This window comes from Diorhabda sublineata, chromosome 8 (assembly GCF_026230105.1).
Source record: "Diorhabda sublineata isolate icDioSubl1.1 chromosome 8, icDioSubl1.1, whole genome shotgun sequence".
NCBI classification, from domain to species: domain Eukaryota; kingdom Metazoa; phylum Arthropoda; class Insecta; order Coleoptera; family Chrysomelidae; genus Diorhabda; species Diorhabda sublineata.
In genome coordinates this window covers 24,556,265-24,584,256 of record NC_079481.1, presented here as the reverse complement: position 1 = coordinate 24,584,256, position 27,992 = coordinate 24,556,265, and the positions used below count along the sequence as shown (strand labels likewise).

Here is a 27,992-nt window from a genome sequence, read left to right as displayed (position 1 = left end):
ACTATTTTTATTTCTGAACCTGTCCTTTTGATCACGCTCATTTAATTTCAAAATGGCAGCATAGCAAAATGTGTATTGTAAAGTTTTGTGCAAACGGTATAAAAATGGCTAGTGAGAGTTTAGAAAATAAATCTGTGGTACAAATAAGAAGAAATATTTTTGAAAAGTGTTTGTTTCCGGGTACTATTTCGTGCGCTTCTATTAAATATCAAAAACAAGGACATTGGAGATTGAGAAAAGCTCCTCATAGTTACACAGGTTTAAAACATATGAACAATCGATTTAGGAGTGTTAAATCTATGCCAGAATTAAATTGTATGGTCTGAATAACAGAAACTACAAAATGTGGAACATTTCTAGATTTGGTCATGGAGGGTCCATGATGGGGCCAAATTTCACACCTCAGAAGAGAGATTTCAGTTATAATCTAACTAATGTGGTTATTGCTCCTGGCAAATCATTTCAAAACCCGAATTTTGTAAATAACCACTATCCAAATGTGCATAGTCATTATAACAACCAGCTTTCTTTGCCAAACCATAATATTTGTCATACTCCTATTGACATACATAAAATTGCTCCTGTTGACATACCTGCACCTGAAACTGTCAAACAAAAATCTTTGAATGAAAATTCTAGTCAGAATATTGTAAAAACCATTAAAGAAAAACTTTGTGATAGCCCAATAAAACAAATTCCTGTGGAGAATAAGCAAATGTGCCATACTAGAAAACGCTGCAAGAAAAATAAAAGTCACAAGAGAAAAGAACCAAACAAAAATTCTAAAGAACATAATACGAAAAGGCAAATAAATGATATGATGGAAATAGATTTTGAACCAGACATATCGATGAACAGCTGTGACACTAATATGACAACTCTACAGTAAGTTGCTTTTTACAATATAATCACAAAATTAATTTTAACATAATTGTCAACATGAAATTCAGGCACTGTTAAATATAAACAAATATGTAAATCTCTGTTACATACTAACCCTCATTCATGTTCGTATTTTCACTTGTTTTACTCTGATTCAAGTAATTTAATGCATTAGTGATAATGTAATCATCTACTAAAAGAAGCAAATATTTCACCACATTTCAAGAGCATTATAAAAATTAAACGAAATTCTTTGTTCAATATGCTTTCCATGTTGGAAATATAGCATTCACAAAATGAATAAACAAACTATACACATCTTCCCATGAGGATATAGGACATATATGCCCTTTAACTATGTTTTTACATGATTCATTGCTATATTATAAAAACAAATGTAATGCTAGCACGTTTTGATTTGGATCTGTTGTTTTCAAAAGTCATGGCTATTAAGTTGCCTCTGTGGGAATAAACATCAAATGATCCCAAAGGTGAAGCTAACAAAATTTGATTCTGAAGAATCAGCTGCGAAAACAAAATTATTTTTTAGGTAACTAACTAGCAAAGAATTCTCCAGCAAAATTTGTTTGATTTTGCTGACATCTGTAAGCTAATTTTTTGAAAATGCATTTGGAATAACTCTCCATGACCAAACTGATTTAAAAAATCCATCATTGTCTCATAAAAGTGGTTTTTTGAGCTAAAATTAATAACAAGTTTTCATATCTAACATGACAAACCTTTAACAACAAATTAATCAATTGAAAAATTTTATATTCATTGCATACTAAGAATAAAAATTGCGTAACTACAATCACTTTTAAATTCTTTCCACTTTTTCTAAAGTGTAAATTATTATCTGTAAAAGTTATATCCAGAAATCTAAGATTAAAGTACTTAAAAGCAACAATATTGCTTTGATTATTGTAATATAGAGCTGAGTGATATGCAAAAGTTGTTACTATTCAATAACAATCTAATCTATACTTGAATTTTTTTATAGTTATATTCACTAATTACCTATGCCATTTGTTCTGTGTGAATTAAAATAACATTTAATGGTAGCAAGCAATAAATATTGATAACTGCTACTAATTTAGCCACATACTTCTGTTTTATTTAGTATGTTTTTGGTGTTTTAAAAATATTTGTATAGAAAATAGAGGATGTCAAAGGGTAGGTAGTACTTTTATTTTAAAAAATATTGGCCTGAAAGGAATGTCAAATATGCAACAGCTTTTTCATAAAAGTGGAGCAAGATGAACTGATTATTCTGAATATAAGATTTTTATAAAAATTGAGTATTCTCCACTTGAATAGTTGAAGAAAATCTATTTTTAAAATGTTATGTGTAGAGAACCAACTAACTAAATAAGAATAATTATGCATAGTGGAATTTTCCACTGGACTTGAAATGAATCATTTCACAATATTTATTCCCTGAATTAATTTGTGAAATGAGTCACATATTTTTTAACTCTGTACCTTGTCATCTAAAATCTTGTGCATATTTGATTCATGAAATATAATAAAATTGGGATTGCTTAGTAAAACCAGATTATCGATTATGTTGTGGGGTTGGAAAATTTATATTTTATTCCATACAATACCAAATGTTATACTTCAAACAAAATTTTAGAATAAACTAAATTTTCTCATTAACGGAAAAATTGGAATCTCTTTATCCAATGTCCATTGTTCTATTTAATGAACTATCCACAATTTCGGAGTAGATATATTGATATAATGTGGTTTCCGTTTTTATTCTTAATAATAATTATTTAGTTACTTTGGCTTTTTGACAATTTACATTATACTCAAGTGAACATAAAAATGTATATTAAACTTGGATTTGGATCTGTCCTCAATCTTTTTTACACTTGATATAGAGGTTTTTGATTGATGAATTATTCTATAAAAAACATAATTTTTTGTCTTATTGTAAAGTAAAAATCTTATACTCTATTAAGTATATCACATGTATGACTTAACCCTTTGAACTTATTGTCACAATTAATTAATGCCTTCCAGACTTCTCCTTATGCCTTTCCAGGAATCACGCCAGAATTCCGTTTTTGTTTATTTTATTCTATTTTATTTCAGTTTGTGGACGTTTCTCTGTAAATTGGGCAACTCATTCTGAGTAAACTGTATAGGCACCTTTTTTGCTCATAATATAACAAATTTCATTTAATGAAAAAGTATCTGTCTATTAATATACAGAGGATGAACCTCAAATATTCCCATTACTTTAGAAAATATTAAGCATTTTCTAAAAAGCCAAAGTCAGGAGACTATGAACCTAAATAAAAAATACAATGTTAGTACCGAAATTAATTTTTTTTTTATTATTACAAACTTTGAAGCTTAAAAATTCAGTAACTGAATGATAACAACTTAAAGAATCAACAATTTATATGTAATATTACATTTAGCACTGTGATCATAATTACTTATGTCATTAAAGTTACCAGAGCAATATGAGCAGACAGAAAAAATAATAAGAAAAAAATTAAGTGCTATATTTTGAAATTATGTGCAAGTTTTTGAGAAATTGGCTGTTCTGCTAACTTCAGTAAAAAGTTAGCATATCATTGCAAGATAAATATGCAAAAAAAATAGATAATTGATGTAGAATGCTCAGTTTTTCAATGATAGAAGAAAATTTTTCCTATTCTTGACCGTCACGAAAAAATTACATTTTCCGAGTTTCCTCGGCAGAACAGTAACTTTGAAAAATTTTAGTCTCGTGTGGCCTCGTTAGGGCCTGTATAATTAAATACTCGACTAATGCTTATTAAATGCTGCAGAAAAAAATGAATTTTCCTGAGATGTTATGAAAAAAGTGACAATTGCATTTTTTAAATTTTGAAACAATGTTTAAATAAAATAAATAGGTCCGATTTATAATCAAACAATATTGATTTAATAATACAATTCAATTAATTTAGTCTGAAGTAACTATACTGCTTTTGTGACATGCCAGGGGATTGATTTAAAAGAACTATAAAAACGTTTTCATTATAATAAAGTTTATTTTAATGGGTTTCTAATGTTGAGCAGCAGTATATTGAGGTATTGATTTTTAGAATTATCTACGAAATATTTATGATCTTTTATTTTTTTTTTTTTTAAATTAGCCTGTGACAATGAGTTGCCCAGTTTACAGAGAAACGCCCTTGCATATCCCATTCATTCTTGTTGAATAATTTTCTTTATATGTTCATACCAATTTAACTATTCTTTTATGATTATAATGATTATTGATGTTTGCCTCGGTTTAATTATGTCGCCACTCCTGATGGGAACCATTTAAAATCTGTTAACTAAATATTAAGTTATACAATATGTCTCTTATTTTGTGCTCCACTAATGTGTCGTCTCAGCTTACCTAATTTCTGTCTTATATTAATGTGACTGGGAAGAATCATAAATCTACCTATTTAACTTCTACTTACTATTGTATTCGTTAAGATTTATTGTAGACTGACCGTCCTCAACGTCTTACTTAAGCGTTTCCATTTGTCCCTTGGACACTTTAAGTTCCATTAACTTATCCCTTATATATTTGTATTGATGTGACATGAAGACTATAAATATAGTTAATTGTAGCTTTTGTACACAATAAGATCGGTATTTAAGAAAGCATAAACTAGCATATATTGTTGACACATACATAGTCTTGACATCCAACAGTAGTGAGATTATTGAAATCATTTTATTTATTTATATTTTATGTTAATAAATAGTTTTTTCAAAGTTGTAAATTAAGTTATTTAACTCATTTGTGTTTGATTGTGTCCTATATCTTTCCTCTTTCTTTTTATCTTTAATGTTTCATTTCATATTATGTTCTTTCTGAATTACCTATTGTCCTGAAGAAAAACTTTAAAATCTTCGTGGATTTAGCTCTATATAATTCTGATCTCACCTTGTCACTAATAATTGATTGAAGCTCGTTGATATCTATTGTCATTTCTGTAACAATTTATCATATTTATTATGTTTATATTTCATATTATGTTGTAACTTAAATTCCAAGTACCTACTTTCAATACAGCATAAAGACTTTCCACTTGAAAACAAAATAAATACTTGGCTGCTACAAAGACCTTGGTTGGTGCATTTGAAAGTATATTTCATCATAAAATTTTTGTCTCTGGTTACTTGTATATTTTGTGATCGCGATATATTATTTTAATGCCTATATTATTTTAATGCCCGTCATTTGAATGAATTCTGTTTATTTTTATGAAAACTTATTTCTTGCATACAATATGTTGAATGGAGTGATAAAACTCATTGTTAGAGTTTCCAAAGCAGAAGTTTCTTGGTCTTTCTGCGAAAGACCCAAAATACCTTAGTTAGATTATGAAAAATATGGCAAGATTGTATCACTCAATTTATTCTGATTTCTTCCGATCACTTTGGAGGTAACCATTTCTGACATTTACTTATGTTTAGATGCTGGCTTAAAGTTTTTATAAAAGGTAGTACCATATTTGCAAACTTTTGTTACCTTTATAGCCAGTTGGAGGTCCAGTAGTGCCTATCTCCTCTAGGTCAGAGGTGTTACTGGCTGCTGGTCGTTTCAGCATTACAGAAGCAATTACTGAGCCCCTACTTTCACAAATAGCCTCTGAGACAGGTGTAGTTGACATAAACTTAAATAGCTAGAGGATATTTTTGTTTAAGATCAGTGACAGCAAGTTTAAATAGATATTTCAAGTCTGGAACATATGCACCAAGGATACTTGAGCTTAGTGTTTTTAACATCCACTGCAATAATTGTTTATATTCAAAAAAACTTTGTTTTTATTATTCGATTTTCGGGTATATTAAAAATATTCTGCAAGCAAGCTTATTCTGTTGTTTTCTTAGTAACACGCGAAATTTCGTTTTTGCGAGCTGCAAACTAATTTGACATAGAGCCAATCTTTCTATAGGCCTCTTCCTCATTCTGCGGCAATGTCGCACTGTAGTTCGTTGTTCTGCTATGGGGGCTCTTGATATAACGAATATAAATATCGGGAATTGATTATGTCACATTTAGTTTGTTTATAGTGATCCATTTGTTGTAATATTTTGTAAATCAAAATATCGAACAATACGTTTTAACTTGTCCACTGCAAAGGGGTTGTAGGTTAATTGAATCGCTTATTTCAAAAACCCGTCAATTGACATTTTTATCAAAATTGAGATTATAACACATTCTGGGAATTTTATGTATGTATATACATAGTCCGTCAACGTGTTTCTGCACTAAATTTTAGTTTCGTCTCGTAGTAACACTAGTTATTATAGCTGTTGACCTGTTACATCACTGTTTTTATGTTTGTTTACGCCATTATAACCTAAGTTGCTGTTTAGAGGTCATGGACGTAATATACTGTTGTGTTCATAGTTGAAAGTTTCGCAATTTTACATTGTGCATTATTATCGTTTTTTTCACGAAATGGATAGTGGAAGTTCTGAGGATGAACCTCAGCCTAAAACGAAACGAGGTATTGTCAATGAAGAGAAATGTAAAAAAAAATTATACGAACATCCAGAATGGAATGTGTAGAATACACGAACTATAAAGGTAACATTGTTTTACAAAACTGTATTCCTGATGAGATTGTTTGTAAATGCTCACGGAAATTCAGTTTATCCAGTGATAATGACACAGAAATACACACAGGATTTATATTAGCAAACGTTGGTTGAGGCTAAAGAAATTAAGAGTAGAACGAAAAAAGTAACAGTTTTCTCTGTTGGTACAAGTGAAAATCAAGCCTCAAAAACAAGAAACACTTATTTTCAGTACAATGTTAAGGGCAATGGGAAATTTCCTTCAGATCTCAAAAATGTATTTATGCAATGACACGGTGTTTCTCGTGATAGAGTTCCAAGACTGACTTTTTAGTTCAAACTAAAACACCTACTGACATGAGAGGCATAAACCGCAGAGGAAATGCCATCAAAGATGACGTTTGTGTTACTATCCATAACCACATTTCTCGATTTGAGGTCAGAGAAACCTACTATGGGACCAAAAAGAAACAATACTTAGATGCAGCTCTCAGTATTGCAACAATGTATGAAATGTTCCAAATTGAACATCCTGAATTGAAAGATAAAGCCACACAGTTTTTATTATAGGTATTGTAAAGAAAATTTCAGCTCATCATTTGGACGGTCACTGGTTGATCTATGCAGCCAGTGTGAGCATTTCAAATCTAAACTAAGAGACATATGTTTAAGCGAGAACGTTAAACGTACCGTAGGAGCTGAGCAAATAATTGACCTGCGCAGAACTAAGAAGCTTTATAAGAAACAAGACATGACTAAAAACAAGGATGAAGAAACAGTAGTACTTTGTTTTGACTACATGCAAGACTTTCCAAGTATTTTACATGCGTCAGCTCTAGCTGAATGACTTTTGTGTTCATGATAAGAAGATAAATGAAGCAAACATGTATACTTATCATGAAGAGGAGGCCAAGAAATCATTATTGAATAGTGCTCTATGTTATTGCACTATTTACAAAATAACATTCTTGCTGGAGTGAAACACATTGTCCTTTTCAGTGATGGCCCGTCAGGGCAAAACAAAAATCAATGTGTCGTGCGTTTTCTCATGTATTTGTGTGATAGAGGAATGTTTGACTCTGTGACCCATTACTTTCCAGTAAGAGGACATTCATTTCTAGCCTGTGACCGAATAGAACGAATAAAACGTGTTGTGCAAAAGTCGGACAGAGTGTACATTCCAGAACAGTATGAGGAAATGATTATCAAATGAAGTAAATCAGGAAGGATTTCTGTCCACAAAGTAACCAGAAAAAAGCTCACCAAATATACCAACAACAGGGTATGAATCTTTTTACGACAACCTATGTTTTGTAATGTTTATAATAATAATTTTAAGTTTATATTATTGTGTTTTTATTATTGAACATCCTACTAAGACTTTAAAAAATTAAATATTGCTAAAAAATGACCATGAACACGAATTTTATTGCAGACACCGTTAAGTGAAACATTTTTTTAAGACAGTAAAAAACATTTACATCAAATTCAAACGCCGTTAGTTTTGAAAGGGTATTAACTATTACTCTGATTTTTTAGAAGCAAAAATTAATATTAATACAACGGTTAGTAAGTTTTTCTGCGTTTTCCGAAAATTTAAATATATGCAGTTAACGGGTTTCTGAAATAAACGATTCAATTATAAATCAACTGTTTCAAATTTGCCTTTCCTTAAATTTCTGTTTATCACAAATATGAGGTATTTATTATATATATCTTATGATGCTTAAGTAATTCTGAATGAATTATTTTTGAAATTAGAACTTTTATTATCAATATAGGTTACATATTTGAATCGAAAAGTGAATAGGAAATCGATATAATGCAGTAGGATTTTTTTAAATTAATTTTTTATTACTCCTCATTAAAATAGCTGTATAAACGGATATTAAAAATAAAAAATTAGTCATCTAATAAATGTCATAGTTCACATCTATTACTTTTGTGACCAAAACTTGTTTAGTCAATGTACCCTTTAGTTCTCGTGAATGCATACTATATAGACCTGAACATAACTCAACCAGCAGTACATATGTATTGATAGAAGAAAAGGATTCGTTTTTATTTTTTTTTTTGTGTGGAATAGGAACATTTTTATGCGGGATATGATATATTTTAGAATGGCCATGATATAGGAAAGATTTTCTTTTACAGAGCTGGGATTGTGGTGAGGGAGCAAAAAAATGGCTCATGAATGTTATTATATTGGGAGGGTACAGCTGCGGCTATCTTATTGCCTGTCTTCAGCTATTTGGCTTACCAAGCTAGGTAATTTTCAGGTTCTTCTTCGTAGGCAGTCAGTAACATCTTTAGGAGGGGATAGGACATTTTTTTTTGAGTTTAGAGAAAAAGAGTCGTCCTTTAGTAACCATGGGGGTGATAAGTGTGTTTTTAGGCAAAGACGTTGCTTGATTCGATAGTTCGAATCATATAAAGGGCTTATGGTTATGCCTATATTAATATACATGATGCTACTAGGGCTGATTAGCATTTGTATTGGCAGTACCTGAAAATTTTGTATTTGCAAGACAAGAGCCTTTTAAGTTGATGTATGTGTGGGGCTCAGTATTATTCTAGAAGTTTTAAATTTAAAATATAAATATGTTTTTTGTGCCAATAAATTGATAATGCATATTCCTACCCATGAAAACTCAGGGTTATTTATAATATATTTACTGTTTTTTCTGTACCTATTAAACAATATTAGGTATAACATTTTGTTCATTATTATTTTCCATTTAACTGAATTCGCATACTTTCTCATTAATTGTTTATTTGAAGTAAATAAACTGAATCAATTATATTGTTATCATAGTCATTAACAACCCTATTCAACTCAACCCAATTATTATCTTTTTAAATAAGAAAATTTCCAAACAGACCAGTAAATAAGAATAGAACTAGAAATAGAACTTAAGGTTAAACAACAATAAAAATTTTTGAGTGTTCATCTCTATATAGTTGATAAGATCAGTTTTTTATGCTGTAAGTAAACTTTTAATAACACATTACGATCGATTTCTATATTTATATTTTAAAGAACATACGAAGGCCTTTTTTTCAACCTCCGATATGCTATAAATAAAGGACAAGTTCATATAAAACAATAATTTTATTACCAATAGATTGGTATACTTACGGTTACTTTTCGACAGAACACCGAAAAGATTGAGACATTTGTCATATATGTGGACAAGCTTTTCAATACCCTTTTCAAAGTAAGTTGCCACCAATGAATTCAAGTAGGGTACTCCTGGAAATTCCTTGAATCTGCGGTTTTGAACTCGTTGAACCATTTCATCTGAAACGACAGATTTGCGTTCTTGGTCCCCTTCATCATGCACATCATTACGGCCATCTTTAAAGTTTCGACACCATTCACACACCATACCATCACGACTCATTCTCCAATGGATGTTTGCAGCACTACGGCCTTCAGCTTGTAGAAAATGAATCACACTTCGCAATTCAGACTTGGCGGCAGCATCAATAATGGCGAACATGTTTACGTGGCTGTAGCACAACACCGACCGACGCCTGAATGTCAACAATAATAAACCACAATCTATAATTGTCAACTTACTCAAATTTTTGATTCATTATTATTATTTCGGTACATAATTTTGGCATTCCCCGTAACAATTTCCAAAGATGTGAAGTGGAAGTAGGAGTCGGCTTTCTGACTTCCCTGTCCAATTGGTCCCATAACAATTCAATCGGGTTGAGGTCGGACGGACAAATCATTATTTACAGTACATTCTTCCTTTCTAATTCTTGTTATGCTGAAAGATCAATTTTCTGCCGATCAAGCGCTTGCCAGAAGTAATTATATTTTCTTCAATATTTTTTATAGTCGTTTTTTATTCAAACTCCCTTCAATTTTCACCAAGTCTTCAAATCTTCAAATTTCAAACCTCCTCCGTGTTTTACAGTCCTAACTACCTAACCAAAAACCTTTAAACTTTGACTCATCACTCCATTAAATTTCTCGCTCACTCTTCATGTGTCCAATTTTTATGTTCCCTAGCCCACTGCAACCTCTTGATTTCATTATGAAGTCTTAAAAGAGATTTTTTCACTGCCCCCCTTCCAAAAGACCAGCTTCTCTTCCCCATTCACTGTAGAAGTACTCAAAGGTTTACTGATCAATACAATATGTTTATCTTCAGCGATTGCGGTTTTTCGACACCGCCTTGAGCGTTTTCTATTGCTAAAGCTGCTGGTGGATACATATTTTTTCACATTGTAGTCCATGGTACATCCAAGTGCTTTTAATTTGGCTGCAATGGTACGGTTACTTTTTCCTAGACTAAGAAAACTTTCGATTAATTCACGAGTTTCAACCGATAATTACTTAGTTTTGTCCATATTAAAACTCGCAGTCTGAATTTGCTATTCGTATACGAACTTCAAAAGACGACTTGGTCCAAAAAGTATAACTCACGGTACGATCTTGCGTACGTTCGTACAGGCATTCAAAGTGTTTGGTTCTGAGCCCGTTCACTCATATTCCAGTAAAATGAAGTTCATTGAATGCAATATTTCCAAATCGGTGGCTAGAGAGGTGAAGATTTAACAATTTGTTATTTGTTCCATTTTACACATTATAAACTTTTGGAAAAAAAGTTAAATTATTCGATCTATTTTCTATAATAATTGATATTAAATCATTATACAGGATAGTAAGTACTTGCTGCAGAAAATTATGGGAGTAGATAACGTGAAAATAATGCTGTGACATAAAAATTTTTTCTCATATACGTTATAGGCCTTTAAAGCTGCGAAATCAGAATTTATATTTAAGTATATGTAGTGTGTTTTACGAAATAAATAATTCTACACTACTATCTAAAGGCCAAAGGCGGCTCATGCCCAATGGTTAACAATCTGTAAATTCTACAGGGACAACCTGTACAAGATACCAAAAATGAATTTTTCAATAGATTTTTTAACAAAAAGGTACTCTTTGTTTAACTCGATAAAATTTATGGTTTGGGAGATATGTAGATTTTTAGATCGTTGTATATGCCAAAGAAACAGTTCGTCATAAAGAGACATTATGAAATAAATTATTATAAATTGTAATTATTTATTGAAAATACTCACAGTAGGTATTAAAATACAATCAAACATTTCTAATTGAACTGCTTACAGTCGAACATCGTGATACATAAAAAAATTGAAATGTAGCAAAAATTCAGTTGGTTATCCCACAACTTCAAATAAAAGCAAAAAAATTATGTTAAATGTTCGAAGTGGACACTTCTACAGACTTCTGGAGTCTAAAGAGAATATTTCTTTGAACTTGGAAGAGTATTTCCAGATTCTGCCTTACAGCGTCACAATGTTAGTTTATTATATCGATCATTTCGTTCCTTCTGTTTACCGATGTTGCATAAACTGAGTTCTTAAGATATCCCCAAAAAAATCAATTCAAGGGAACGTGGTGGCCATGCAAATAGACCTCCCCAACCGATCCACCTATTAGGAAAAATGTTTTAAGATGATTTTTTACATTATTTAGAAAGTGAGGAGGGGCTTCATCGTGCATAAACCACATATGCAACACCGGTTAACACAAGGAACGAAATAATCGATAGAATAAACTTACATTGTGACGCTTTAAGGTAGAATCTTCGACTGATCTTCCAAGTTCAAAGAAATATTCTCCGGAAGTCTGTATAGGGTACCCACTTCGAACATATCTTATAGTTTTTTTTTTTATTTTTATTTGATAAGTTTTGGGATAACCAACTAAATTTTTCTACATTTCAAATTTTTTTATGTAAATAAGACGATGTTCAACACTGTGCAGTTCAATTAGAAATGTTTGATTGTGTTTTAATACCTCCTGTAAGTATTTTCAATAAATAACAACAATCTAAAAATCTACATATCTCCTAAACCATAAGTTTGATCGAGTTTTCATTTTTGCTATCTTTAGAATGTACAGGTTGTCCCTGCTGTAAAAGTTACGGATTTATAAATATGAGCCGCTCTTGGCCTTCAGATAGTAGTGTACAATTATTTATTCCGTCAACCACACTGCATGGACATACGTAATTATCTTTTAAAAAGTGCATAATGTTTGAATGTATAGTTTAGAAAATATACTTAAATATAAGTTCTGATTTCGGAACTTGAAAAGTCTATAACTCAGAAATGAGGGGTCGTATAGAGAATTTTTTGTTGCAGCATTATTCTCACGTCATCTACTCACTCCCCATTTTTTTATATCAAGTATAGTGAAGGTAATCGATTTATAACGCTTCGTATTAATTCCGATTCCTATTCCTTAAACTAAAAACATTTTGTTTGAAATTTGTCAAACAATCGATCATTTATTTATACGGTAACACTTTCTCAAAGCCTGTCATCTGCCTGGTTACTCATGTGGGACAAATTTGAACCCTTAGTTGCATTAAAATTTCCAGTGACCAGCTAAAAAAACATCTCGACATTTTAAGTCTATGGGAAATTATCAAATATTTGGACTTTTCCGAGCGAAAAAGCCAATGAATCCAGAAAAATCGCAGAGATTCGTCAATATTAACTATTAAATATATGGTTATTAAGGGAGGGTTGTTCTGTATGGATTATTAGTTCTAATAATGTTTTAGATCCCTCACACCTCCGACAACTATGCGTTTAAAAGACTATATAGTGGATGTATCCAGCTCACCGATCAAACTTAGCACATCCAATGATGATACTTTCACATTTATATCTATTACACCTCCCACAAACAAGTATATAAGAGAAAGGGAGTTGTCAACGTGCGAATCAGAAGACAGTTTTATAGTTTTTGATAGTGGTACCGATGAAGAATTAAACTTTTCGGACGAATCAAAAGATAGTATAGAATTTGAAACTGATAATGACGATCGGGAAGATGAGGAGGATGATTCTGATTCCGAAATAGATGATGATTTTGATTCGTCGAATTCTGTCGTCCCGTCCAAAAAGGTAAGTTATTATTATAGTTCAATATTATGTTCAGTCTCTATAATATATTTGGAATAAATTGAAAATGTCACAAATTCGAAACCAAATAACGTTGCAGAATAAACCTACTAATTTGGTTACATGAGAAAAATAAATTAAAAATGTCTAATGACTGTAGGTATGCCAGAAATAATAATAATTGAAATGAAATTGAAAATAATTGAAAATGTTTTAAACTATAACAAAATGTTTTTCCTTTTTTCTCTATAGTAACTAATAATTTAGCCTGTACCTGATGAATTTAAATAAATATGCTTTGCTCTCTTCTTACAAAAGAATGAGGTCCTATGCTTGGCTATTAGATCCTCATCCATTCATTTTAAATAGTCTTGGTCATACATGTCTTTTGATGTTCCTTCTCCTTATCTCTTCCTTAGGTCTCAGGAGGACTATAATTTTCACTGTCCTTGTGAAAGTAGAAAAATCATCCTTTACTCATAGCGAAAACTTAAATTGGTCCCCACGTAGCCCTGACTTGACGCTTCTTGATTTTTTTTTGTGGGGACACCTCAAAAATAAAGTCTACATAAACAATCCGAGGGACATCAGTAAGCTAAAGGAAAATATCCGCCAGGACAAGGCAGCAATCACCTCAGATTATTGACAAGAAGTTTTCACAAATCTGCGTTCGCATTTAGAGGAGGGCCGTCATTTAGATGTTTTTTTTTTTTTTTAAATAAACTTCATGTAATCACCTAATCAGCATATCTTTTATTTCAATAATACCTTGTGTATTTATTTTTTTACCCTATACTTAATAAATGCACGTTCTATTGCGCCACCCTGTATTAACCCAGAACACGCAAGGAATGCCTTTTTCAATTCAAAAATAGGAATAGGACCCCAAAACATCATAATCTTTTCTTGAATGCGTGTGTTATGTACATTTGACTTCATCGCATTACAGCTCTAATGTCGAAAGAGTGTTTTCACAAGTGAGTCTTAACAAAACTTAGCTGAGAAATCGCCTTAAAACAACAAAATTGGAAAAGCTCCTTTTAACAAAAAAGCTTAGTTTCAAATAGCGGTAATTGCTACAACTTCACTGGGTCTACACATTTAAGAAATAAATTAAATTCTGCAACAATGTATCCCCAAAAAAGTGATTTCTTTTCCACATTATTCATATACCATTAATTATTATTAGGTATTTTGAATTTTTTTGTGTTAGAGTTTTAGTTAATTTTACTGAAGCACTTATTGTTCATATTTTCGTAAAATTATATAAAAATAAATAAATAAATAAAAATAAATAAATTATCTTTTCATATTTTCTACTTTTATTCCCACTTCATGAGCTTCAAAACTTCACGGTTTCTCACGATTTTCTTACTAAGGACCTCATGATTTTAGTTTCTAATTATCTGGCATCCCTTATACATGATGGTATACGTTCATTTCGAACCCCAGACATATATGGACCAACGCGACGGCTTCATTCATTGTAACGACGGCCCTGTTTTGTGAAAGGAAATTAAACTCAACATTATTATTTATAAGGATTCCTGCAAACAATTGTTTTCGATGAAACGAATGAGGTTTCTGACAATATTTGCATCGTTTGTTATTCATTTATTATATACGATTATAATTTTATTGGTTTCTACATACACATATAAACATTTTTTCCTCTAGCATAAAGTGGAAATTTATTTGATTAATAACCACAATAATCATTGATGAGATGCAATATTTATTAATAACCTGTGAAAACAATTGATAATTACATTTTACAATTTGTTTTTTTTTTGAGTACATTGCCAACCAACGATTCGAAAGCAACACGTCAAAATCAAAGCCTTTTGAATATACAGTTAGACTCTACATCTCATCGTTCCGCTCCCAAAGGAGGCTATTATCTTGTGTATTTGTCCCACTTCCTAAACATAAGAAAATGCTCTACTCAATACAGAAGAGAGCTTAAAACAGAGAAGAAAGATTGCTGACCTGACTCTGTCCGACATAAACCCACCTAGAGTCTCTAGACGTCCAGAATGTCAATTTATCGGGATTCTTTTATTTGGAGAAGTGGAAGTCTGTGGAATCAATTACCAAAGCACGTGTTTCCCAAACACTACAACCTACAGAAGTTCGAGATCAATATCCGGAGGCAAGCACCACTTGAACTTCTTGAATGTATTTGCCCTCTTGTGCTTGTTTTTTACATTTTACAAAAGCCGTTTGATGAATAAGGCAGGACAATCCCAGAGTAAATCCTCTATTATCTCCATGGGTTGTTCGCAGAATCTGGAGTAGTCGTCTTAAGTTAGTTTTAATGGAGTAGTGACCTGTTAGAAGACCGACCACTATTCTAATGTCTTTTCAGGACATCACAAGAAGTTTCTTAACTCATATAATAATCTTTTGGATTCTCTTAGGCCTGGAGAGTTTTTTCTGTCATTAAGACTCTATTTAGCCATCCGTTCAATGCTTTACTGATGAAATATACAGTTCATTATTATATTAATAACGAATTTAAAACGATTACATAAAATTTGAATAAATCTCCTTCAAAGTGCTAGCAATGCTCTTCTCCGTACGTGGAATCCATGATCTATTTCTAAACGTCTATCAGCATAGTTTTTTTTATTTTCGGAAGAAGCCAGAAGTCGAGTAATACGGATGTAGACTGACATAGAGGCTTTTTGTGACTACAATTGTTGAAATTAAAGCGACATGTGTCACATTGTCTTATCATGAAGAAGAAGATAGCCGTTATCCCATTTCTCACGTCTCTTCACACATTCTTTAAAACCTTCATTGCGCCAATCGTCTGATTAAATAACTTTGCCCATATTCATTGGTGAATAGATTTTATCATTTCGTAGGGTTCGCCGGTACATTTTTCAACTTGAAACATAACTATATATTTGTTACTGCTTAAACCAACACATAAAAGTACGAGTCATACTTGTTGAAATAGCCGCAGCGTCATTTGCATTTATAAAAATTCATTGACCGATCGTATATTTCTTGAAATTTAAAAATATGTAAATACGCCGTATTACTGGTGACGTCACATAATCCTTTTTATGTTACAAACCAAACAACTTTGTTTACATTTGAATAACTGGTAGCGAATGTATATATTATTGTTGTTGTATCGTTTTTAGGTTGAAAAAATCAGTTTATGATCAAAAATAAACTCCTTTGAGAACTGATAATTATTAAATGTAAACCAAATCAACATAAATATTTTGAGGTTAATTTTTTTCTTACCTTATCATGTGAATTAAATAAAATATTAATTTCCATCTTCGATTAGATTAGATTAGCTAGTATGTAATGGCTACTAACACATCATCCTTTTGATCTATTATGTACACCGGACTATTTACCAACGACTTTGTAAAGTGCGTAGTCTGGAGGCTATGCGGCTTATTTCTTCGGGCTTTTAAAAGCTTCATTTTAGGTACCATAGCTCTTGTGGACAGCCTCGCAATTATGGAAGTGTTTGGCGGTTTCCTTTGGTTCCTTCCATAAACTACAAGAACTGTCGGGAGTTTCTCCAATGTTTTTCAGATGATAGTTCTTCTTAGTTCAACTTTGTTTAATGAAAGGGCCTTCAGGAACCAGTTGGTAGAGTGAAAAAGAGATTTCTTTGATTGTTTCAGACCTTGGATCTTATTTCATGCTTGAATTTTTTTTTATTTTCCTACTTTTTTATGACCATAACTTGTTGGCTTGTTGGGAAACCTATGAAAGTTTATGGTCCCATGAAAGTGAAAACTTTTTTTTTTCACCAAGTAATAAGCTTGTTCATTGCAGTGAACTCCAATGTGACCCACGACCTGGGATCTTTCTTTATGGTTCATTAAACCAATTTTCAAATAATTCTGCTGTCATATCTTCATGACTTCATGATAATCAGCTGCACACTTTTTACCTTCTTCAGCATGAAACCGTCTGCTTTCAGCGTGTATTATTATAATGCGTTTCTCTCTATAACATGGCCCATTCAAACAGCAATTTTTCCAACCCAACCGAAATTTATTACACCGTGACTGTGAAACCATTCGGTTATTGCTATCCGTTTATTCAGTTTTTTTTTGATTAAAACCACATGGTGACAAAACTTGACGCAATGTTTCTAAACTGCTACAATAGGATTCTGGATAGCAGATTATCCTTTTTCTGTATTACTTCTAATGTCGCAACCCTGTTCTCCTTATATAAACTATAAATTGTCCTTCGTATAAAATCTTGAGTAGCTTTGTCAGCTGATATCAATTTTTCTTTACATGTTTTTCGGTTTTCTGAATGATCCACAGCAATCCCTTTCGTAACTACTCGATAAATGAAAAATTGATTCACTCTAGATAATTTAGCGAATCTTATTATGACTGCATTATCAGATAGCTGAATATTTTCCGTTTTTAAACATTCGAATATATTTAAAATAATTGTGTTTGTATATAAAAAATTTTATTATTAAATTCATACCTGTCTTTATTCTCACTACACTGTACAATTTCATTGTCTTCATTCGCTCATAGTTTAAAGAACGCCATATTTCTATTTATTTAAAGAAATTTATAAATTAAATAAACCTCACCAAGCGCCGCCGCTGTTTATATATCTGACAGGAATATTTCGAAGAAATTGTGTACATTGGTAAACAGTGGGGATGATGAGTCCACGTGGACTGACGGTTTGTTTGATGTTTACCGAATTTTATACGGGGAGTAAACATTATTTTTCATTTCTTAATTTGGTATGAGTGCCGTGCGTATTTATGGAATATTGATTGTTCCTCGCATAACTATACTCTGCAATGGATATTAAAAACTATAATATGTTTGAATGAGTTCGACTATCAACTTTTCTAAATTTCAATGACTTTATTGCTATTTTTCGTAATAATGTTTATTAAGTTTATTAGATATCTGGTATAATTTATATTATGTTAAATACAGTCGATATTTTTTGATATTTTATTTTCCTTATCTGTTTTATGGAAAAAAAATGTCTAGAAATCCCGTTTATCATATATAATTTTTATTACTTTAATAAGAATGGAAATTTATCTAAAATTACTTTCTATTGAGCTTAAATACTCCATTCAACACGACTTTAGCGATAAGAATAATTTACATTTATAAATATTTTACAATCTTCATAAGTTCTAAGGTTAACAGGCAATTATTTGAAATATTTGAGCAATTGATAATACGCGTAGATATTATTTATTAACAATGCATCTACATTGTTTTAAAACTACAATTAAATTCTTCGCTTGCTTATTGTATGTATATATTTTACTAAACAGAGCCGCCGAAAGACTTTTGGTGGCCCAGGGCAGAGTTTTGTCCCGAGCCTCCTTCCTCCGGTGAGAAAATAAACAAATTCGGAAATTTGAAGTATTCTTGAGCTTGAGCTTGCCCGATGTCTCACTCTGCCGTCCAAAACTTAATCAAAATTCGTGGCATGAACTGATCTTTTCTGAAACATTTCTAGACCGATAGGTTAATAGGCTTACAAGATTTAAAAAATCTAGTATTAATCCAGTTATTTCGGCATTTTAGACACCAATCTGCGGAAAAATACCTAATGAGCTGATTATTTGTATACACTTTTATTAAGGTGTTGTAATGAAGATGTGAAATATCGACATCGATATCGTGTCGGCTAAAAAAGTTATAAAGGTCAAAAAGTCACGAAAACAGTTTTTCGCAAAAATATCGCGATCTATTGCTCGGAGGTCAATAGTGATTATGACACGAGGTCTGGCTATTAAATAACGAGATTGCGCATCTAGAGGGCGCCCTAGACGGGTGGGGTAAAAAACGAGTAGGGCGTTGGGTATCTAGATATCTTGTAAATGTACGTCCCATAACACGTTTGCGTCACTATTATAGTATTTGTGCAGTAGCGCTTTGAAACGAACGTATTTTTTTCTCGTACCGAAAAACAGGAGCAACGTATCAGTCTAAAATTTCTCGTTAAATTGAAAAAAATTCCGACTGAGTGCTATAAATTGTTTCAAGAGGCCTATGGGGACAATTCTCTATCTCATGCACGTGTTTTCCAGTGGTGTAAGCGTTTTAGTGAAGGCCGAGAGAGCACTGAAGATGACCAGCACCCAGGTTGCCCTGTGACTGTTTCAACTAACAGTGACCAAAATTAACCAAATTGCGCGTTCAGATCGTCGAATGAGCATTCGGATAATTGCCGAGACTGTAAATGCCGATAAAGAAACGGTTAGAAATATTTTACACGAGAAATTACACATGGCAAAAGTCTGTGCTAAGTTGGTGCCAAAAAATCTGACTCCTGACCAAAATCTCTTGCGTCAACCGATCTGCTCATTTCCTTGAAAGGTTAGAAAAGATCTGCTTTGAAAGGTACCCGATTTGAGTCGATGGAAGCCGTAAAGCAAAAAACGGCAGAGCTCCTAAAGGCCGTCACTAAATAAGACTTAGAGCACTGCTTCAATCAATGTATAAAACGTATGGAATGGTGTGTGGCGAGGGGAGGGGAGTATCTTGAAGGGGAGCATTCGAATGTAGAATAATTTTTATAATAAAATCCTTTTTCGTAACCAGTCTCGTTGTTTGATAGCCAGACCTCGTAAAAATTGTTCCTCTACAAAAAATGTAACTCGCATTTTTCTGAAAAATATCGTTTTCGGAGTAGAACGCTGAGAAAACGACTAGACTCACATACACTATTGTATACCGTACACCAAGGCGTAAACTGTATTGATTTTTGATATACTTTTCTTGCAGAGGTCTAGAGACTTGTAAAATCTACTATAACTTATCCCAATGTCGCTCACTGGCAGATTTTTTGCTTGCACTTCTCCAAAGAAATGAATTCCGATAAATTGAAGTTTTGGGTATCTGAAGGCGAAGTCGATGTTCATAATCCACGTCTGCCTATCGAGTAGGTCTGGCAAAAACTGCTCTCAGCGGGAATATGTTAGACAGCTAAGAACAGCATTTGCCGTGGTAGCAACGGTAAAACAGAGTCAGGTCGGCGATCATTTTTCTATGCTCTAAGTTGCCCAAGTTTCTGGTCGACGCCTATAAATCGAACTGCTCTCTTCTGTATTGAGTCGAACATCCTCAAGGTATTCTTAGAAGCCGTGCTCTAAATGTGCGAGTAATATTCCAAAAATGGAAGAAAATGTTGTGAGGATTAGAACATGTTCCGTATTTCATTGTTGCAAGACCCGTCTCTTTATACCTGATACTGCTTGTCAGACTGCGTCACTACAGAAATAATTTTCAACTGAACTAGAGTGTTGAACACGTTATTTTAATTTAGAACAATCGATAGATAATGACAGATACTGTAACAAGACAAAGTACAACTGTGAAATTTCCTTTATTAGCACCTACTTCTTCAGCAGTTAAACAGCATATTTATTGAGTATATTATCAAATACAAACCTGGCTAAGAAGTGAAGTTGATCCAGAACAGTGGGGTTTGAAGATAAAAATGATATACCATAGTCACTAACGACTTTACCACCAGCATCCTATGATCTACTGAACACCATCTTTTGTAATTGTACGTAAGGTACGTAGGGTTGTGGCGGAAAATGTGGATGCTAAAAAACTCGATTGAGGTGTTCAAAACTTTATGGACATTGACGTGGTCTGTCATGCTTAAACGTAGGGTCAACAAATGATGAAGATGTAGATATAAATTTAGAAATGAGTCCTCAGTTAAGCAATCAGCACCATAAACTTCACATATTTCTTTGTGAGCCGCAGCAGTTTTCTTTTCTTTACGGAAATAAAAAATTAAAATATGCCGAAAATACCACTCCATTTAAAATTAACCCATAACTAATAACTTTAATAAAAATCGTCCACTACCTGCTTCCAAAGTTATATATCACGTGACAAACGGCAAAGTACAGTACTAACATAAGTAACTAACAAAGCAAGGCTCTCTATCAGTAAAAATCGAAAGTTCTTTTCGTTTTATTCCATTTTTCCGCCCCTTTTATCACAATAATATTAGTATATTTCATTCATTATTGTTTCAAGCTTATTTAAAAATATTATTTTTAACTTTTTAGTTTGATGTGCTCTACAAGCGTGTTCTTTAGTTTTTTTAAACAATATTTATCTTTACTTCAATTAAAATACCATTTTTTGGTAGGTGCGGTTTGCGGAAAACGAAGAACTCTGCGAGATACATCCGATGGTACAATGGTCTTTTGCTTATAGAAATGCAAGAAAGGGACCTTGGGAGGAATACGCTAGAGACAGGCATAGATTTAACAAAAGGATCCAAGACACCGAAGAGGTACTTTCAAGTATATTTGATCCAAAACATAGAGAAAATGTATATAGAGAACGATTCGAAGATCGTGTTTAAATTTATGTCTGGTATTATATTAAAATATGTTGAGAAATAGATTTCCAGAATATATTAAATCCAAATTCGAGGACAACTTCAAATCAGTCTTAACTAGTCGACAAACAAACCATATTGAGCTTGTGCTTTGCAATTTTGAAGTCCCCAATTTACATATAATGTGATTTGACACCAGGAAAAAAATACTATTGTTTTTTGTTGAATGTAAATCAAACTGAAAAAAATCTACATTTTTATGTATTTTGGATATCTGTTGCTCAATTCAAAATTTATTTCTTTTGAGATTATAAAACGTCACGGATATTCTTGTAACATATATTTAAACTACTAATTTTCATAACTAGGGTAGTTGGAGGCAAAAGCACGCAGTTTCATTATCTCCTGTTGTCTTCAGAAATTAGAATTGTTTAGAACTTTTCTAATTTTAAAGGAGAGATTCCATATGTGTTTCCTTTTCAAGTATCGATAGAATTTCCATAAGTTCACTAATAAATGAAAAACATGTTTTTAAAAATATATGCATTAACCCCTAAAAATGAGGCCACAAGTGCCCAATCTACATTTCTCTCAGTTCTCCCACTCCCCTGGTCTGAGATCTCTCGTCGACATTGCCTTGCTTACTCCTTTTATGTAGGCCATTTTCGTTCTTCTTTATTTTTAACGTTCCAGTGGTTCTCAAGTCATTATTTGTTCTGATATCCTATACTTCATCGTCTACAAATGGCCATACCTGCTGATTTGCTTTTCCTGTATTTGCCTAGCCTTGCCATTCATCTTTTTCATATTGTGATATTTGTAATATGTTGGAGCTTTGAAATTCCTGCTGCTTGCCTTCAAAAATCCATTTCTAGGGATAATAAATTTGTTTCATTCTTGACGTTAGCTACCACATTTCACATCCATATAAAACAATGCTCTTGAAAATTGTGTTGAATATTTGTTGTATTTTTTTTATTTAGAAAATTTCACTAGACCATGGTATGGAGTTTATTGCTTCAATGATTTTTTTCCATTTATTATTCGTTCTTCTATTTCTGGTTCTGTTCCGTAACTGCTTGTGATCTTTGTTCCTAGATACATGTATTCTTCAGTGGTCTCTATTTGTCTTCCGTTTTCAAGTTGTAATCTTCTATGTCTGATCCAACACAGATATATTTATGTTTTTATATATTGACCTTTAACCCCTATTTTTTTATTCTGATATTCTAGTCATGAGGTCCAAATTATCTTTGTCTTGAGAGATTACTACCTGGTCATTTGCGAAATGTAGAGTGTATGATAACTCAGTCGGATACCCATTCTGTGACACAGAATGTCTCAAAGCTTCATCTCAACAGATTTTGAATAGCCTTGGCGATAGACTGCAGCTTTGTCTCAATTTCTTTGTTACGCCGAAGCTAGAGGAAAACTGGTTGTTTATTTTGATTTTTGAGGAGTTATCATAGTCTGTACTGTTCGAATCAGAGTTACTTCTAGAGAAACGAACAGCAGCATCTGTTGTTATTTTTTTCTCAGTCAATTGGTTCAATGTAAAAATATGGTTTATGCATAATCGTCCTGCTCTAAGCCGAGCCTGTTGTTTCAATTGATGTTATTGATATTCTTTTTTCGATTAGACAGTTCAGAATTTCGCACCAAAATTAAAATGTATAAAACCCCAAATAAAAGAGATGGTAATTAGAAATTAGCGGTAAATTTAAGAGAGAACTGTTCTTTTGCTCTTAACTACCCTATGTGATCTTTGAATTTAATTTTTATATGGAAACTAATATTCTACCATAAATTCAATAAAATACATATTTTTCTAAATTATTAAGATTGTTGGAAAAATTAATTATAAATTTTTTGAATCAATGTTCATTACTAAACTTTAAAATCATTCCACTTAATGAGCAATAAGAATCTTATTGTCCATATTAAATAACAATCTAATTTGTGATCTTATATTTATAAACAATGTTTATAAGCTGAAAACTCTCCATTCTGCATTCGTAAATACATCAACGCAATCTAAATTCACTTGAATAATTAATACATATCATTTAAAATTAATTAGTTAATTAACGACTTTCCTAAAGATTAATTATATGCTTTCCAACTACCTATCATCTACATATTAATAATTTTGAATGTGAATACAATTTACGCTACCATAAAATAGACTGAAGGTGATGGTGTAGAAGTAGTGTAAATTGTTTCAACTTATGAATTTAGAAATTTTGCTGCGTTTCATATATATTCGTGATGCGCTTATAATCTTCCTGGCTGTGATGTTCAATAGATAGGAAACACATTATTCTTGCCTTGCTTCAAATTAATATTGATTAATTACTTTCAATCTGTGATATTTTTAACATTGCCACTAAGATCTGATTTATTAACATGTATCATTGAAACAATTTTGAGGTATTTTTAGTTATAGAAACTATTAAAAAAGCGTCATTTTGGTAGAATGTAATTTTGAATGAATATTCCAGGAGAATTAATTTACATTTTAAAGGGAAAAGCTAAATTTAAGAAAAAAATCAGTACTTATTATTTTTTCTTCTAGTACCTTTACAGATACAACATTTTTATATCCCCTAGTTATGTAGAACAATAAGCCTTTGAAGTTTTATCATCAATTGGTATAAATCAGTATAATGAAAATGAAAAGTTATAGCAAAAATTATTTGAAAATGGCTTCAAAAAATAATATGATTTTAATATTTTCTTACTTTAGGTACCCTAATGTTGACCTATCAAAAGACATTTTAACCTGACAGAAAACCACTTTAAACGCAAAATTCAATATTTCATATTTCTAGAAATAAATAAAAAATAAATTATATGCACATATAACATGGAACAGTAGTTGATAGGGTGCAGTTATCAGTAATAGTCATAAAAAACGCTATTTAAGTATTCTACCTTCCTTTTGACAAATGAATGTTCTGAAATGTAGAACGTTTAGAAAACTATAAAATATAAGCTGAAGAATTTTTTCTTCTTCGATTTCTAAATTGTTATGGTGCTTCCATAGAAGAAACTAACTGTAAATGAATTATTTCTCTGTTATAAATATAAACTTTGAATTTTAAAGAACTCAAAATTTAGCTTAAACTTTTTAAAATGAATCAATTGTCCTGGACTGAGAATGGAAAAAACACAACTTTCTATCAGAATCAATTAATTAAAAAAATTATTTATAACAAGATTTAATTGTTTCATTTAATCATAAAGTTTTATATATGAATGAATTTAAATAAAAAAGTACCTTTGGAGATAAATAACATTATTTTTATCAGATTATTTGAAGTAAGTGCAAACCATGTCATAGAAATTATTATTTATAAAAAATAATGTAATCTAAATTTTATATTACTCTATATAAATAGGGTAATAATAATAAAATAATTCCTCCTTTCTTGCCTAAAATTTAACCAATTAATTTTCTGTAAATATTTTAGGTGTTGGTAGGGATAAATATATTTTAAGGTGATTAACAATATTTTTTGTAATAAGGAAATATTTTAGCAAAACAATGCAATCCAGATTGAACAATTTATTATTTAAAGGAAAAGAATCTTCTTTTCTGAGGTATTTATGCTTTTAAGTTATACAAAAATGATTTTTCTTGACACGCCTGCAACATGCTTTAATGCTTCATCTGCTACAACTTGATAATACAAATTATTGTACCTGCCCAATTTCCATGTATATTTATCGTGTTTGAAAATATGTCCAAAGTATTCAAAAAGCTTTTCCTCAATTGAAACGATTTTGCTTATATTTGTTCATAATATCTCTTTAATGTTCCATAATTTTTGTTGAAAAATAACATCTGTATTTTATTTATTTTCCTATTTATACTACCCTACAGCGCAAAGGCAAATTAAAGTTGGGAAACACATACATAAGAGTTAAAAATTGAACAATTAAAGTTGTAAAGTACAAATAAACATTGCTACATTTAGATTAAGTATAAGTAATATATACTTACATACACACAAAAATATGAAAAAAGTAAGCAGTTCTAAAATTCCATGATAACTCTGCCAAATACGAATAATGAGAAAGTTATAGAACGGAAAAAAATTTCTTTTTATGTTAGAAATAGAAAAATATCCAGAGAGTTCTGCATTTGATAGTGATATAAATTAGTTCTAGCAACTGGAAAGTGGAATAAAGAGTGGAAGTGGGTGCAACTCGAAGAGTATTTATTCTTAAAAGTCCTACCAATTCTGGACATTAAATTTTATTCATCACAATTTTGTGAAAAAATATCAAGGAGGAACACATACGTCTAGTCCATAGTTTCCCAAGGTTAGACCCGCGAGGGAGCAATTCCAAAGTGTACCTGAAATAAGTTTAGCCGCTTTGGTCTGTGCCAGTTCAATACAATCCTAGAGTTATATAGCCTATTTCTTTGAAAAATAGTTTTATTGGCTCCGGAGGTGTTAAGTAACTAATAACGCTATACTTATCACTTCTGAATATTCTATTAGCTGATTTTGAAGAAAGGTTTTTTGATCTAAAACACTTTTTTTGTAGTCTAAAGATAGGTTGAAACGACCAATCACAAATTGTATTTATGTCAGATTGTAGTAGTCATTAATGTTCGATATGGAATGATAATGGCTTCAAATCATCTGCATAAAGGAGAATATTAGAATTTTTTTTCCTGATACAATGTCATATATAAATAATAAAAATGACAGTGGCTCAAGTACTGAACCCTAGGGCACTCCAGAAGATGCGTTAATTTCTATGGAGTTAAAACAATTGTAAGTAACTGTAAGTATGACAAAAAAGTAAATGGATTAATTAAAGCAATGTTGTATAGTTTAATCAGAAGAATGCCGTGATCCAAGCGATAAAAAGCTTTGAGAAAATCTGTATAGATGACATCAACCTGACCACCGCTATCCAATTGTTCTGCCGAATACTGCTTGAGCACATTAAATTCGAGACCGTCGATCTAACAGGATAAAAACCGTGCTGTTTATTACATATGAATAGTTTCATGTGGTGGACAACAACTTCGTGAAGCAGAAAAGTTGAAAATAATTGTGATGGGTCGATAGTTCCCAATAACAACCTTATTATCTTTTTTAAAAATGGGACAAATTCGTCCAGGTTTCCATATCACCGGAAATTTACCACATTTTAACGAGAGATTAAAAATACAACACAATTGGCAGAGCAGACGTACAGTCTCATAATAGAAAGGCTGGTTAGGATCGGCACCAGATAGGGTTTGGTTTTAATTTTTTTAGGCTATTTGAAACTTTAGACTCTGTGATATAGGGAGTAACACAAGGCCAACAATTTATTTTTGAATGGATTCTATATATCAGAATATTCTGCTACTCTATAAATTATTAATAATAAAGTATGAATAAAGTTACGAAGTAGTACTTGATAAAGTATTTTGAACATTTTATTGGCATTCGTTCAATTTCAAATATTTTTAGTGCGGGTGATGTCATTCAGATGACTAATTTGTGGAAAACAAACTTTATTTTCAAAATCTAGTAAAAGGAAACTCAAATTTTATGTTTCATGATAGGATCGCCAAAATTATCGTATAGGAAATTCAGAGTTAATGCTTATTAAACTATTTGTAACTTGGAATCTTCTCTTAAAGAGAAATATCTTGTTCTGCGAAACTTTCTGATAGTAATTTATTCAGATTAACATTTTTAATGTCTGTAAGTGTCTGCCCCTTCGTTAGAATGTAAGAGTCATGAATAAACCTTTCTCTAATTCTTCCATTTTGTCTTGTCCGTATCAAATCAAAGCATCTGCTGTCGGACAGCCATGTAAACCTAAACTTGTTTGTATACTGAAAGTTACCTAAAACGTCTAGTCGTTGTATTACTTACGAAAAAGTTTTTTATTTCACAGTATTTATTAACCCAGTAGAGAGGAACCTTGGATTAAAATAATAGTTGTAACTAAATCTTTTATTTTTGAATCCAATTTATACATCATAATATTAACCAATATTTTACAATCATTATTGTAGACTGACAGAAAAATTAAGCATATGCCCCAGAAAGTAATGGTTCTTATTTACCACAATATTATAAAATAACCAAATGAAAAGTACCTATTTTAACCCAAAGTATTTCATAAAATATTTGTTTTAAATAGCGGTGCTATTATTTTTGTTAATTAAAATAATGTCATTGTAATAAATTTAAAAATTTGGA

General features: G+C 31.5%; 1 protein-coding gene across 3 annotated transcripts; it reads left to right on the top strand.

Moving 5' to 3' along the window:
• The first annotated feature begins 29 nt into the window (after positions 1-29).
• LOC130447752 (uncharacterized) lies at positions 30-27,987 on the top strand. 3 transcript variants are annotated; one of them, XM_056784736.1, is made up of 4 exons: positions 36-885; positions 13,077-13,422; positions 21,577-21,723; positions 25,245-27,987. In XM_056784736.1, the coding sequence occupies exons 1-4, from the start codon at positions 344-346 to the stop codon at positions 25,269-25,271; spliced, it is 1,062 nt and encodes a 353-aa protein (XP_056640714.1). In that variant the 5' UTR covers positions 36-343; the 3' UTR covers positions 25,272-27,987. The 3 variants fall into 3 exon arrangements, with proteins under 3 accessions (XP_056640713.1, XP_056640714.1, XP_056640715.1); XM_056784735.1 differs by having other exon boundaries at positions 30-885; positions 21,577-27,987; XM_056784737.1 differs by lacking the exons at positions 21,577-21,723; positions 25,245-27,987 and adding an exon at positions 13,839-14,133.
• Positions 27,988-27,992: the final 5 nt, after the last annotated feature.

Coding starts and splice junctions, on each gene's coding strand:
- LOC130447752 (XM_056784735.1), top strand. CDS start 344: ATGTGGAACATTTCTAGATTTGGTCATGGAGGGTCCATGATGGGGCCA. Junction 886..13,076: donor ACTAATATGACAACTCTACA/GTAAGTTGCTTT, acceptor ATAATGTTTTAG/ATCCCTCACACCTCCGACAA. Junction 13,423..21,576: donor CTGTCGTCCCGTCCAAAAAG/GTAAGTTATTAT, acceptor ATTTTTTGGTAG/GTGCGGTTTGCGGAAAACGA.